The 15,217-nt window shown below is 32.9% G+C and overlaps 2 protein-coding genes across 6 annotated transcripts in view; one reads left to right on the plus strand and one right to left on the minus strand.

Annotated features, from left to right (window-relative positions):
• Window positions 1-7,543, plus strand: part of LOC127698457 (serine-rich adhesin for platelets-like) — an 80,051-nt gene extending 72,508 nt beyond the window's left edge. For all 5 annotated transcript variants that reach the window (XM_052201915.1, XM_052201914.1, XM_052201916.1 and 2 more), the window contains 4 exons: window positions 1,001-1,054; window positions 1,760-1,822; window positions 4,595-4,648; window positions 4,975-7,543. In XM_052201915.1, coding sequence (XP_052057875.1) covers window positions 1,001-1,054; window positions 1,760-1,822; window positions 4,595-4,648; window positions 4,975-5,054 — 251 coding nt within the window. In that variant the 3' untranslated portion in view covers window positions 5,055-7,543. The remainder of the gene's footprint in view (window positions 1-1,000; window positions 1,055-1,759; window positions 1,823-4,594; window positions 4,649-4,974) is intronic.
• LOC127698474 (monocarboxylate transporter 12-B-like) overlaps window positions 1-15,217 on the minus strand; it is a 267,985-nt gene that overhangs the window by 201,398 nt on the left and 51,370 nt on the right. The window lies entirely within an intron of this gene.

Raw genomic sequence — 15,217 nt, forward strand, 5'->3', positions numbered from 1 at the left:
GCACAGAAGGCGGTTGTTTGGAAAACATTTTAACATCGCATTTTAAACGGGGAAAATAAGGGTTCTCTTTTCAGAAAAATCTAACGACTAAATTTAATCGTAAGTTATGCTGAAATGTTCACGACTTTTTTTTAAATGAGTCGCAGATAAGAAATCAGTAAAACATCTCGGTTTGATTTGAGGGTACTTTTTAAGAACACAATTCTTTTATACAATTATAAAAGACGATTTGCATATGGAACAAGTTTAGCAAGATTCTCACACATTGCATACATATAGTTGAAAGTATATACCGGTATATTTATTAGCATTTAAGTATTCACGGAATCTTAACATTTAGGATAACGTGGTACACATTTCAATTTTTTTAACCGGGTTTTACGAGGTGCAAAATCGGCTTACAGTGTTGTGGTACCTGGCGTTTGGATGGTAGGCTTGCTGAAAGGTGGGTACCAATTTAGTGTAATCAACTCCTCCGATAGTTTTTTATCCATATATCTGAAACCTTATAGAAACATTGCACACATATTGAAGTTGTTAACCTGCTCTTATTGAATTGATTGATTAATTATTACATGAGCAACACGACGGGGTCCACATGTGGACCTGGATCTGCTTACCCTTCCGGAGCATCTGAGATCACCCCCAGTTTTTTGGTGGGATTCGTGTTGCTCGGTCTTTGGTTTTCTATGTTGTTTTGTGTACTGTTGTTTGTCTGTTTGTCTTTTTCTTTTTTAGCCATGGCGTTGTCAGTTTATTTTCGACCTATGAGTTTGAATGTCTCTTTGGTATCATTCGCCTCTCTTTTTATTCCATTTTTTTTCAGAATTGGAAACATAATCGATTTCAATTTCACATTTTAGTTGCGCACCTCCCATTCTGGAGTTTTTATTTTTAACTTTATGTGAAACAAAACTAAAAAAAAAAAAAAAAATTATATTCTTGGTGTGTACAAAAAATTATCAAGTGTTTACGAATTATGTCTGTTTTTTTATATCAGCGTGTGTAAATTCGACCATGGTTAATGAAACTTGCATGGAAAATACGTATGGAGGTAAGTTTAAATATTTTGTTTGTCGCTAACAGCGAATAAATTTTGCAATTCTTGCAATCCAACAACACCATTATAAAAAGCAACAAGAAGGCGTCTACATGACCCCTTCAAGTTCAATGATGGACCTACATCAAGATAAATGGTAAACTGGAAATCGTTAAAAGTTTTTAAATGAATTCAAGCAAGTTATAAATAGATTCGTATGAGAGGACCGAAGATCTGACACCAACACCAAATTTAAATATGAATAAAAACGAAAGTTACAACCCATTGAAAATCATTGACAAGATTACTGACTGCAAACAGACACATTATTGTGTCACGGGTGAAGTTTAACTTGTTTTCTAAGTAACTTGCCCTTAAAAACCATCCTTTAAATTTTAGACTTATTTAGAATTAAATTTAGGTTGTATGATTGACTATCTAATAAATCGGTAATCAAAAGTGAAGACAAAACGAAATGTTGTAACTTTCGAAACCCGATTTAAAACTTTGCTAGAAAATAATTCATCACTAACTGATATGTACTATTATAATATATAAGTAGTTTCAACATGAAATAAATAAACTTTTATTTCAATTCATACAAAAAAGAAGTTTTTTCTTTAATGGAAGACTGTTTATCCTATGATTTGATAATCTGTACTCTAAAAGAGGTACGGTATGCTTTGTGTACTTTAGTTGCATATTATTTTATTTTTATAGAATGTTTAATATCAAATCAGAACACAGCCTTGGCATGTTTGAAGAACAGTGTTGGAGCTGGTTGTAAGTTGACATTTAAATTGTTCAATTGTCATGTATATATCAATACATCCCATCACTTTAATTAAAACTAGAGACTATAAACAACTCCTTTGTAATACTTCTTAAATTATTACTTCTGACGTTACTTCTTGGAAAATAATTGGTATAAAATAAGGAGATGTGGAATGATTGCCAAGAAGACAAGTATCCAACAGAGTCCAAATAACGTGGATTTAGAAATTGTAGGTCACAGGCAAGGCTTACAACAATAGGCAAAACCATACCGTATAGTCAGCTTTAAAAGGCCCCGACATGAAAAAAATGTGGAAGAATTCAAACGGAAAAATCAACGACCTAATTTATGACAAAACGATAAACGAAAAACAGAAATAAGAGACAGCAACCAAAGACAACGACTGAATTACAGGCCTCTGACTTGGGACAGACATCTGTGACAGTTAAAAGAACAATTATTGCTGTTAATATTCAGTTTATTTAAAGAAAGTTCCCTTGAGTAAAATTCCACAGTACAATTAGAGAATACTCTGATTCCTTATCTGGTTTTGGCTATACTTTATGCCCTTTAGGTTGGGCAGCTTTTCAACGTTTGTATTAGGTTAAGGATTTTCAAAAATTTTGGTCTCGAACATGGTTCAAGAGACATTAGTTGTCGAAATGCTCATCTGATGCAGGAAAATTGATACCGTTTATATTATTAGTGATTATTTAAAGCAGAAATATCATCAAGGTAACTATAACTGTAAGTGTTTTTAAATTCACCAATCAAATGTAATTTAGACGGATCTTTACTAAACTGTACAGGAACCAGTCAGGGGCGTAGCTACCCGGAGGCGTGACAGCACGTGCATCTACGTCGTTTTCACTAAAAATAAAACAGAGAGAGAGAGAGTGAGGTACAAAGTTAACTTATAGGAATTAGTCTTTTTAAGTATGCATTTTAAAAACTACACAAAGAATAAGAGCAAGAGGAATACACATGCAACGAAATTTTTAATCCTGTAAGACATGTATACATGTGTACGATAAATACATACAATTGGTGTAAACATGGCGGAACTTTTTATATTATGGACATTGTTTAGAAAAAAAAACAAGCTACATAGTTGTCGGTACCACCACCATAACGTATACTCGCCTTGAGTGCAAAAAAAAACATAATCCCTTTAGGGTTAACAAAAAAACTTGAAAAATATTATTTTCCGCTTCGCCCCAAAGCACACATCTTACTAGAACGAAGACTCTTCAACTCGTATCGATCCGGGAATAATGACTGTTACCTTGTGAACTAGTTCAAAATTGACCAAGTATGTAGGTGTTGACTACACGAATACTTCATTTTCACAATACGTAAACGTATTCCAGTCCTGGTGTGCATGTAATATTTGCTACTGGGCATTAATAACCATTCGATCAATCAATAGTTTCCGTAAACTAATAGATGAGAAGTTGGAACTGCTGTTATTATAAAGAAAGTACACATTTTCCAGTACATGTATTATGTATTTATTTTAGAAAAAACATCTTGTATATAGATTCGATAATTCGAAGTCGTTTCTGTATGGACCGGTTATACGAATAGTTGATTGTAAAAGCATTTAAATAAAGTGTTAATTCTAACTCGTTTTACTGGACTATTTGGTCATTCAATTTTATAATAAATTTTCTGTCCGAGTTGGACACTAAACTGCTGATTCTTGTTCAAAAAAACACCAAACTTTTAACACATGTATCTTCACTGTTATCATCTAGATATTGCCATACAACTGGTCGAATGCACATGTATTTGTTAATAAGCTGGATAATTAACAAACGCAGATCATGACTGAAAGATCGCGATCAAAGTACAATTTCCTCTGAAAAAGTTCGAGAATTCCTAACTGCGTAAAATTAGAAATTCTTATCTCTCTCTTGTAGAGTTTACACACAGAATTTTTAAACATCTAAATCCAAATGTTCAGCAAAATATTGGAGAATGTGTCCATCAAGTATCTGGTATCCAAAGATGTTTATTCTAACAGAAACTCCACATATAATATTGTGTTTTTGTTTATTGTTTGTTTTTTTTTATACATCTACTTTGCTCAATACAAATACTAGCATATGGAACAAATCTCAGTGATTTTAAAAGCTCTCACGGCGTACAAAAAACGCAAACGACAATGTTTTAGTCTTCATTCGACTCGAAGTTAAACAAATAGTTGACAAAAAAAACCCCACAACAAAAATGTACAAGTTTTATTATGGTTGTGATTGTTTTGAAACGCTATAAATGCTGATCTTCCCCTGGCCCCCTACTAGGGCTTTGCCCTGGAACTACTGGGTGCCTTAGGCGGCCCCAAAAACCCCTCGCCCTTTAGTTTGTGATTCCACTTCATTAAGACGGTAGCTACGCTCCTGCCAGTCTGCTATACTAGGGGCGCAATTAGTGTCCATATGAATAACTGAAACCTGTCAATAAACTTTATTGACGAAACGTACATAAGTGTTTTCAAGGAGAAAAAAAAAATAGCTTAAGTCATCTCATTACAGTTCCATTTGACTTTATACAAAAACATCTGTTTGATAAGATATTGTGGAATTGTAGTGTTGAGTGTTGAAAAGTCATAACTGGCAACCGAATTGAAAGGATTATCAAAAGCACGTAATTTATCAAAAACATCCAAAGAGTTTTTAATGAACAAAGAAATTAACATGTTATAAAGGAAACGAACTAACATATTAATATCTAGGACAAATTTAACTTTCAAAATTAATTTGATGTTTTTTTTTCAGCTTGTCTTTCTTCAAGTGATGCTACTCAGTGTCTTATAAACGCTTTTTCGGCAGGTATGTATATAAGAAAAATCTTCAAGTATATACACATTATGCACCTCGTAAATCTATTCTTGCAATAGTCTATCCAGTCTATAGTCGAACATGTATTTTCTTGTTGTTGCTTTTTCTCTTTTGAGATTGACTTGGCATTCAATAATTTACAAGACACATATAGTTTCAACAAAAAAAATACATAGTTAAGAAACACATGCAACTTCAAAAACGGGAAATAAATATTTGAACTTTTGTTTTCGGACGTCAACCTAGTTCAAAATAATTTGAGTTTATATTTGGGTGTAACTGTTTGTTATATATTGAACGATATATTTTTCTTGCAGGTAACTCAGTATTCACAGGAGACACTCACTCTCGTCTGTTTATCGAAGTAGTATGTGTACTGATAGTAATCTCTATATAAAAACTGTGGATAACTGGTTTTCTATAAGTAATAATCAAAATGAGATCGAATATTCAAACATCATCGAAAACTACAGCACTTGCAATAAACTGTTGCCTTCATTGTTAAAATCTAGAAAAGGACCGTCCATGTCATTTTGACTGTGATATAAACTGAAATGATCACCTTATTGTTATTTTTATATAATCGTTGACTTTCTTTTTTTCGCTCCCCTTGATAATATGCTCATGATGAGTTATTATCATCACTTTGCGTACGTAGTTTACAAACATTTTAAGCTTCGTCTGAAACTCTGAGCCAAATTTTGATTTTTTTTTGTTGCTAATTAGTTGGCAAGTATGGCAGCTATTTTGTTGGGTTGATTACTAATGAAAGCCTGCGAAAATAACATTTTGTTTTTTTTTCTCTCTCAGAAATCATGCAGGTGACCAATCTTAGGATCAGTATAATATCTCCAGGTATAATGTACTAATCATATTTTCATAAAAGAAGGTCACATGAGGCCTTACTTGATCCTCATTTCTCAATTTTCAAATCTCCTCTGAAGTACAAAGTTAATTAATCTTCTATACTTGTCCAGTCGTTTTATACTTTCTATCTTAAAAAAATCAAATCATCAGAATCAATAAAAAAAATCCATGGTCATCAATGGGAATTCTTGATGAAGATGTGTCTGCTATGTATCAATACTCATTATATGCAACAAAATAAATGTCAAATTAATAATCAAAAGCTAATGATACAACTAAACTGGAAAAAAAACAACTGTCAGGGGAGATCATCTGAAATTAAACTAAATCTTGTAATAAGTAGTAATAAGATGGCTTTAATATAAATGGAACAAAAATATGTGCTATGTTGGAAGAAAAATAATAAATCATTATAAGTTTAACTACAATGTAAAGTAAATAAATTAATCAAAATATAGCTGAAAAAAGAACACTGATCAAATTAGCAAATCTTTAATTTCATATTGAAACCAAAGTAAACCCTTCAAAATTGATAGGAAAAATAATTTAGAGAGATTGGCATATATGGCTATGCTTATTTGAATCACTATATAAAGTTTTTTTAATTCCACTTTCATTCTGCCACTAAAGGTTAAGTAAGCAACAATAAACAATCAATCTGTCATCTTTCATTCCGATCAGATGGAAAACAGAACTATTTCTGGTGGGCTTAAAATAGAAGGAAAATTTTCTTGCAAAACCTGTCAAACTTGAGAATTTAATAAGGTTGCAATGTAATCATTGTTGACATTGAATGTAGACAGGTGAGGGTAACATGCTTTCTTACTTCTTATATTTTTTGTACATAATGTTAATAATGACGAAAAGGCTCAACAAGAACCTTGAAACTTTATTTTATTTGTATTTGTATCGATGAATGATAAGAAGTGAAATTAGAGGTGATAAAAGACTGAAAAGATGGAAAGTTCCATACTAATTGTGGATATTCCTTTTCGAAAGTAAACAACTGAATATATGCGATTGTTAGTAAGTATTATGACGTTGTTAAAACGAAATTGAATGGTAAGAGTAAAATTTGAAAAAAAATATAGCATAGCAAAAGGAATGTTATGCCGTACGACAATACATATTAACATTTTCTATATTTGCACTGCGTATTGCAATTGGATGGAGACATCTTGAAACTTTCACGAACATCGTATATTGTATTTCTCGAAATTTTGAGATAATAATTACAATGTAGAACAATATTTTGGAACCAATTATTGATATTGTGGTAATTCTATATATTTAAAGAAGAATTAATTTATAAAAAATCAAGATACTGTTGTGATATTAGATTTAGATAGCGTATTTTTTAAACTTTATTTTTTTTGTAGCTCTTACATTCCATTGTAATTTTATCTATCTCTTCTATTTATACAAATATAAGGAAAATTTTATTTATTTATTTTAAAATATTCATTTACTGAATCGTTTGCTTATTTATGTCATTCATTTTTAAATTGTTATATACCTTACACCAGATCGTATGCTTCCTTTGGTATATAACTTACAAGATCTTTCTTAGACCCTTAAAACAAGATTGGGATTAAATGATTCTCTAGTATTGTCGACAATGTATTTCATTTCTTTAGGCTTAATGTAAAAATCCACATATTTTTTTTCTTGGGGTAAATGTCATTTGTTCATATGCTATATGTATTTCTCAGAAAACTGGATCATTTGTTACCAGTTCTGCGAGCTCAAATATTTACTAATAAATATGACAATTCTGACGCGAGTTCGACCCAAACAATGAACACTTAACAGTTCTAACTGTATTTTATAGAGTAGTAATCGACAACAACAGCCTCATCAAGAATCAAAGTGTTTATAATTAAAAAAAATTGATGGTAAATGATAATCAGAAGCATCAAGAATATAAGTACATGTTATGTAATATATTGAGCATGAATTGTGCTGGGGGAAAACTGTGATATAAATGTTGTTTATTTTTAAATAAAATATTTCACTTAGTCGTTTATTTGATTTGAAGACCATACATTTCCTAGAAATCTAAATCAATACCGTGAATTGTGATACCCCTGTAATGATCTGAAAATTAAGATAGCCGAAAAACAGTATTGGTCCGTAGCAACAAAATGGCTATTTACCAATTCTCCTTGTCTATAATACAACACTACTTCTTTTACAATTTGCTTAAAAATTCAAATTTTAAGTTTCATTTTTAAACACATTATTGTGGTTTTTCTATTCAAATTTATCCAAGATAGGATTATTTTGAATATTGTACATTTAGCAGATTTAATAATAGAATGGCGAAACATACTAAAGGGATATTCAAACTTAAGTCGAAAATAAACTGACAACGTCATGGCAAAAAAAAGAAAAAGAAAAGACCAAAGACAAACAACAGTATAGAAAACTAAAGACTGAGCAACACAAACCCGACTAATAAATATATGCCTTTATTCCTGATAAGACCAATATTGAAGTTCTGCTCGCGCTAATTGGCACTGGTATTTTTTTTTTTATGTTAAAGCCTAGGTTATTGATGACTTGTTCCTACGCGTAGCATGTTTTACCTTTTTGTGACACCTGATTTCACCCCCGATTTTTAGTGAAGTTCTTGTTGGTCAGACTTGGTTCCCTTCGCAGTATTTGGGTATTTTCGTCGGTTTTATCCATGTTAATTAGATATAAGCAGATGTGGTATGAGTGCCAACGAGACAACTCTCCATCCAAGTCACAATTTATAAAAGTAAACCATTATAGGTCAAAATACGGCCTTCAACACGGAGCCTTAGCTCACACCGAACAGCAAGCTATAAAGGGCCACAAAAATGACTAGTGTAAAACCATTCAAACAGGAAAACCAACGGTCTTATCTATATAAAAAAATCGAAAATAAACTGACAACGCCATGGCAAAAAAAAAGAAAAAGAAAAGACCAAAGACAAACAACAGTATAGAAAACTAAAGACTGAGCAACACAAACCCGACTAAAAAATATATGCCTTTATTCCTGATAAGACCAATATTGAAGTTCTGCTCGCGCTAATTGGCACTGGTATTTTTTTTTATGTTAAAGCCTAGGTTATTGATGACTTGTTCCTACGCGTAGCATGTTTTACCTTTTTGTGACGACTTGGTTCCCTTCGCAGTATTTGGGTATTTTCGTCGGTTTTATCCATGTTAATTAGATATAAGCAGATGTGGTATGAGTGCCAACGAGACAACTCTCCATCCAAGTCACAATTTATAAAAGTAAACCATTATAGGTCAAAATACGGCCTTCAACACGGAGCCTTAGCTCACACCGAACAGCAAGCTATAAAGGGCCCCAAAAATGACTAGTGTAAAACCATTCACACAGGAAAACCAACGGTCTTATCTATATAAAAAACGAGAAACGAGAAACACTTATGAACCACATCAACAAACGACAACCACTGAACATCAGGTTAATGACTATTTTTATTTATGATTCTTATTACTCCCCTTGATATCTTCTCTCTCTTTTAATCAGTAAAATATCATTATAAAATGACTGCATTGATGCCACTAGCTGTTTGATAATCAGATAGTTTATGCTGAACACAAATGTATTAACCTCTTTTTATGTTATACTTGAAGTCAATTTGCATCTCTTACTCGATTTCTAATACAAGCTCAAATTCGGGATCTAACGCAACTTTTCAAAGAATGACATATAACTTGAAACCAGACTCAAACTTTAAGTTGACTGAAATATTTTTATTTTAATTTTAATTCGACTACTAGATATGAAACAACGTTATCGATAGTCAGACTAGCTCCCTGGAATGTCCCTTGGGACAACATTTCCCATTCTTTTGATCACAGTTATATATATATGCAAGAAGACATGTACATCAAGGTCTATATTATAAAATAAGAGGACGATAAGTATTTTCATGACTAGTCTAAGAACTTTAACTTAAATTACAAGTGAAACTAGAAAAAGTGATGCCCCGCACTCAACTCTGAAGTAACTGAATTATAAAAAAGTCAATGTAGGACTTTCTTTGAGATATGATTGTGTCTTGGAGACACAAATGATGCCCCTGCAGATGCAAAGTGTTATTTTAAAATACACAAAGTTGAGCATGGAAGCACATAGGTCTATGGTTCACTATAGGATGAGTTATCTGGAAACGCTATGCACCTCTTATGCAAGTAAATACTCCAAAAAATGACAAAGTTAAACTATCTCCCAAAAGCGCAAATATCAATAAAAATCAAAGCCCTGACCACATGCACACCTTCAATATATGTACAAACAGCCAGCAAACTTAAAACTTCCTAGCATTCAAACTGTAGGATAAGTTATCCGGTAACGCTATGTACCTTTTATGCAAGTAAATACTCCAAAAAAAGACAAAGTTCAACTATCTCCCAAAAGAGCAAATATCAATAAAAATCAAAGCCTTGACCACATGCAGACCTTCAATATATGTACAAACAGCTAGCATTCAAACTGTTGGAGGAGTTATCCGGAAACGCTATGCACCTCTTATGCAAGTAAATACTCCAAAAAATGACAAAGTTAAACCATCTCCCAAAAGAGCAAATATCAATAAAAATCAAAACCCTGACCACATGCACACCTTCAATATATGTACAAACAGCCAGCAAAGTGAAAACTTCCTAGATTCTTCCTAGCATTCAAAATGTAGGAGGAGTTATCTGGAAATACTATATGCCCATAATGGAATGTACGGATAGACGGACAGACGGGCGGACGGACAGGGGTAAAACAATATCCCCCCCTCACTTTTAGTTACGGGGACATAAACAAGTTTATAGCCAACTAAAATGTGCAAAAATTACATTAAGACGAGTACCTCGAAAATGGCGCGTGCAACTGGAATTTTAAGGAAGACCAGTCATCAAAATATCACATTTACCAGAATCTATGACAAACGAGACGATTTTAATTTTGAAATTATCAATTTCCCCCACCTTAGTAGCAATATACCAACTTCACCTGCATAAGGGATATACATTTCCCAACCCATTCGGTGTTCAAGAGCTTGCAGCTACTACTCAGACTTTGTAAAACGTACCAGTGTCTGAGCAAAAAGTTGATGAGCAAGGGTTATGTTAAAGAACGTCTCGTCCTTTTTCTGAAAATGTTCATCGTAAGATACCAAGACCTTGTTGATAAATATTCCGTATCAACTTCACAAATAATACATGATGGTCTTGATTTATAGATTCTATGGTGACGTTGTTCATCATCTTAATTACGTGTTATTATACACTTAGTAGTAAACACATGTTAAGTGTATGTGTAATACAATCAATGGCAATCGTTCTGTATCAGCCATCCGTGATGATATCGATATCAGTCACGGTTGCAAAGGCTTTATCACACCCTTAGTCTGTATGACGTCACGTCATCGACATCAGTCACCGTTGCAAAGTCTTCATCAAACCCCTAATCTGTATGACGTCACGTCACATGAAAAACATCTACTTGAGATATATAATAAAATGTATATGATATGGCTTTTTCAATATTACACACCGTATCATCCCTTAACCAATATAATCCCTCGAGTAGAGCTCTTGTGATTATATTGGCGTCTCGGGTTGATACGGATGTGATATTGAAAAGGCCATATAATATTCTCTATATAGTGTTCTTTTATTTGTCTTTGTAAATTATTAACATTTACTGTTTGGTCCATTTTTGGTAATATCCTTTAGACGTGGCTCGGTACTTGTACATCCCGCCATGGTGTTGTTGTGATGTTGTCATTTTTTGTAATCTTGTGTTTCACTGAATGTTGCGTATGTGCTTTGTCTATATGCCATTTTGTTTTTATTTGTTGACATATTTGTTTGTTTTTATAGTGATTGAGATTATAACACAATATTGACTGCTGTATCCCTATTTTTTACATTTTAACCTATTATGTCTTTTTGTTTTGTTCACACATTGTTGTCAATATAATGGAACTTTATGCGATTGTCATACAAGTGAGAGGTTTACCTAGCTTTAAAACCAGGTTTAATCCACCATTTTTTTCATGAGAAAATGCCCTGTACCAAGTCTGGAATATGACAGTTGTTTTCCATTCGTTTGATGTGTTTGAGCTTTTGATTTTGCCAATTGTTAAGGGACTTTCCGTTTTGAATTTTCCTTGGAGTTCGGTATTTTTGTTATTTTACTTTTTACATACACTCTTAAAAGATAATATGATCTTAACTTGTACGTCATTTCTAACATTTACTGGTGGAAAGTTGTCTCATTGGCAATCATTCGTCTTCTTATTACTATATTAAGATGATCTGAAGAACTACAATATTATTAAAAGATACTTGCCCCAGAGCTTTTTGGTGTTGCTGATAAGTAGTGTAACCCATGTCAGTCGTTCTCATGTATGTTTATTTTACTATTATTTTTCTAAACATTATTCCTCTGATTTGATTTCTGGTTTTAGAATGAAAATTTAATACTGCAATATATAAATTATAATAACTATGAGAGTCTGGATGGGTGATCTTCAGTTTATTGTTTTGTCATTTTCTCTATTCTTTCTTTATGTTTATGATGAATGCTTGCATCTCATATATCCAAGTGAGCTTGAAAGTAAGGATATTATGATACATAGCAGGTGTAATTCATATCGGGATAATTTTTAGCACGGATCGACGACTTCAAACTAGGATCTATGAAAAACATGACGATTTCAGATTTCGCTTTGCCAACTGCCAATTTCTTAGTAAGACTGAGAAATTATTTATAAAGCGTTACTTGTATATACAAGCATTTGGTCAATGTTAATGATGGTGTATGGTTGTCCCAGATGGATATACGACTTTGACTATACTTTTAAATTCTATGTTGGTCATATAGCTCTTAACGTGTCTACGTATTTCTATATCCCTTTCTTTTAAATGTTTAAGTTTGAGCGTTTCTGGTGAAGGTAAATTCAGAAAAGCGTTTCGGACGCACGACATTTATTAAGTGTTATATTCATTTAATAGAACTGGGTCGATACTACTGCTGGCAGACTGTTAGTTCCCGAGGGTATCATTAGCTGAGTAGTCAGTGTTTCGATAATAACTTGATTTATAACATACATTTCTAAAATTCCCTTTTGATCAATCAAGAAATTATTTAGAAACTTGGGTTCAACTCCCTCAGGCAAAGATGATCTTGGATGAATTTGGCTATTCTTTTTAGGTCCCTTTTGGTCATATAGCTCAAACCTCGTCTTCGTATTTTTACATCCCCGCCTTTGAAATTTTTAGGTTTGAGTTTTCTTGATGAAGGTAAATCCAGAAAAGCGCTACAGATGCAAGGAATTTGTAAAGCGTTACTTTCATTTATTAAGACTGGGTCGATACCACAGCTGGTGGGATGTTAGTCGCCGAGAGTATCATCAGCTCAATAGTCAGTGCTTCGGTTCTGACATGATTTGAAACATATCTTACTAAAACTCCCCCTTAATAGATTAAAGACTCCCTCAGTCAAAGTTAACCTTATATGAATTTATATATTGTTTAATGCCCCTTTTTGGTCATATAGCTCATAACGTATCCAATTATTTTATATCCCTGGCTTTCAAATGTTAAGGTTTGAGCGTTATACAATACCTTTCAAAAACATAAACAAAAAAACTTTCTATTTCTCAGTAGTAACATACCATCTACTCCATCGTATGGCGTTAACATATCTGATTTAATACGTTACTTATTAACAGAGGTGTGCTCCTTACACAAAAACTGCTCCAACAGAGTTATCAGAAAGTACGACTGAAATCAACACAACATAAGTTTTACAGTCACCATCACGAATTGGTTGAACGATACGATGTGTTTTTGTCTCAACTCGCTAGCGACATGTTTTCGCGGTCTTTGATCTTTGGATACAAGTTTATTCATCTTATCTGTAATTTTACCAATTGTGTCATTTTGTGACATTTCGACTACGTGTGATTTCGCAGGACAGGTGATGCAGGTATAGCACGAGACGATTACCTTGTCAACGCACCCGGTCTGGATCCTTTGATGGGGTTCATGTGATTCTCTTAGTTTTTGTGTGTTACTAGTACCTTGATTTGTCTTTTACTAATCGATTTACGAGCTAAGGTAAACTATTCTTGGGTCATAACAGAACAATTAAAAGTTTTGTAAACAGTTAATCAATTAATATGACAATATCAATGATAAACTCCTGTCGCCTTATTGAGTTCATGCGATTCCCTCAGTATTTTTCTATTTCTATCGTGATTTGTGTTTTCATAATGGATTTACGATATTTACCATCAAGCAATTAATTGTTCTTGTTGACATAGTTGTTAAGTTTTATAGTGATTAAGATTATAACACAATGTTGACTGCTGTACCCCAAGTTTTGACATGTTTACCTATTATGTCTGTTTGTTTTGCTGACATGCACATTGTTGTCAATATAATGGAATGCGACTGGCATACAAGTGAGAGGTTTACCTAGCAATAAAACCAGGTTTAATCCACCTTTTTCTATATAAGGAAATACCTGTACCAAATCAGGAATAGGACAGTTGTTTTCCATTCGTTTGATGTGTTTGAGCTTTTGATTTTGCCATTTGTTAAGGGACTTTCCGCTTTGAATTTTCCTTGGAGTTCGGTATTTTTGTTATTTTACTTTTTACATACACTCTTAAAAGATAATATGATCTTAACTTGTACGTCATTTCTAACATTTACTGGTGGAAAGTTGTCTCATTGGCAATCATTCATCTTCTTATTATCTGGTATGTCCTCTTTTTCAGACATGTTTCAATTTGATTAATAAAATCCTGTTAAAACAGCAGTGATCTAAATATATACGAAACTTTCCAGTTTTATGTTTTTCAAGAAATAATAAGATACTTATATTTCAGATATAACCCTGTAGGTTAATTGCTAAAGTTGAATATTGTCACAAAATGTTGGTACAAAGTTACGAAATCAAATGTTTAGAGTTAGTTTTGAAAATCTAAGCAAGTTCTATACAGATACAGGAGTTCGTTTACAATATTAACATGCGGGGTAGCTCTTTTTTCAATCGAAACAGGTCGCCAAGAATATGTAATTATAAGGATGAGAAATAGAAATATGTTATATTACAATGCTCGTTATAAATAGGTTTGAGTAGTTTATCAAGTGAAATAATGAAACATGATGATGTTGATATTTTATCTGATGACGGAAAATTTGTATATTTTTCAAACTCATTTTGAGCTGACAACATACTTTTTTCATTCGGTGTTATTTTAATTTGAGTTTATTGGAAAATATATAAAACAGTCTCATATTTTTTATCCTCGCAGATAAATTATGTTCTGTTGTGGATATACTTTGGGGATGTTCTGTATTTTTATGCATTACTAGTGGTGAAACTATGGCATACGATATGTATATGTCCTTGTTTAATACCTACGAGAAGGTAACACCTCATGAAACGAAAGCTGGTTTTATATGAGCTATAGTTAGAGGAGGGGATAAGGCATCTGCGCAATGTTAGGCGGTGTTGTCGTAGAAATGAGAAGTGCAAAAGTACAGGTTCCAGCCCCGGTCGGGGAGGGGGTAAAAATCAAGTCTACATTGAAAACAACGTTTAAACCTATGATTGCGTTGGATAAAAACCGCAATTTTATACGTGTGCATGCAAAAACTTGGTAGAGGGGTCTA

Source organism: Mytilus californianus, unplaced genomic scaffold, assembly GCF_021869535.1.
Source record: "Mytilus californianus isolate M0D057914Y unplaced genomic scaffold, xbMytCali1.0.p SCAF_4, whole genome shotgun sequence".
NCBI classification, from domain to species: Eukaryota; Metazoa; Mollusca; class Bivalvia; order Mytilida; family Mytilidae; genus Mytilus; species Mytilus californianus.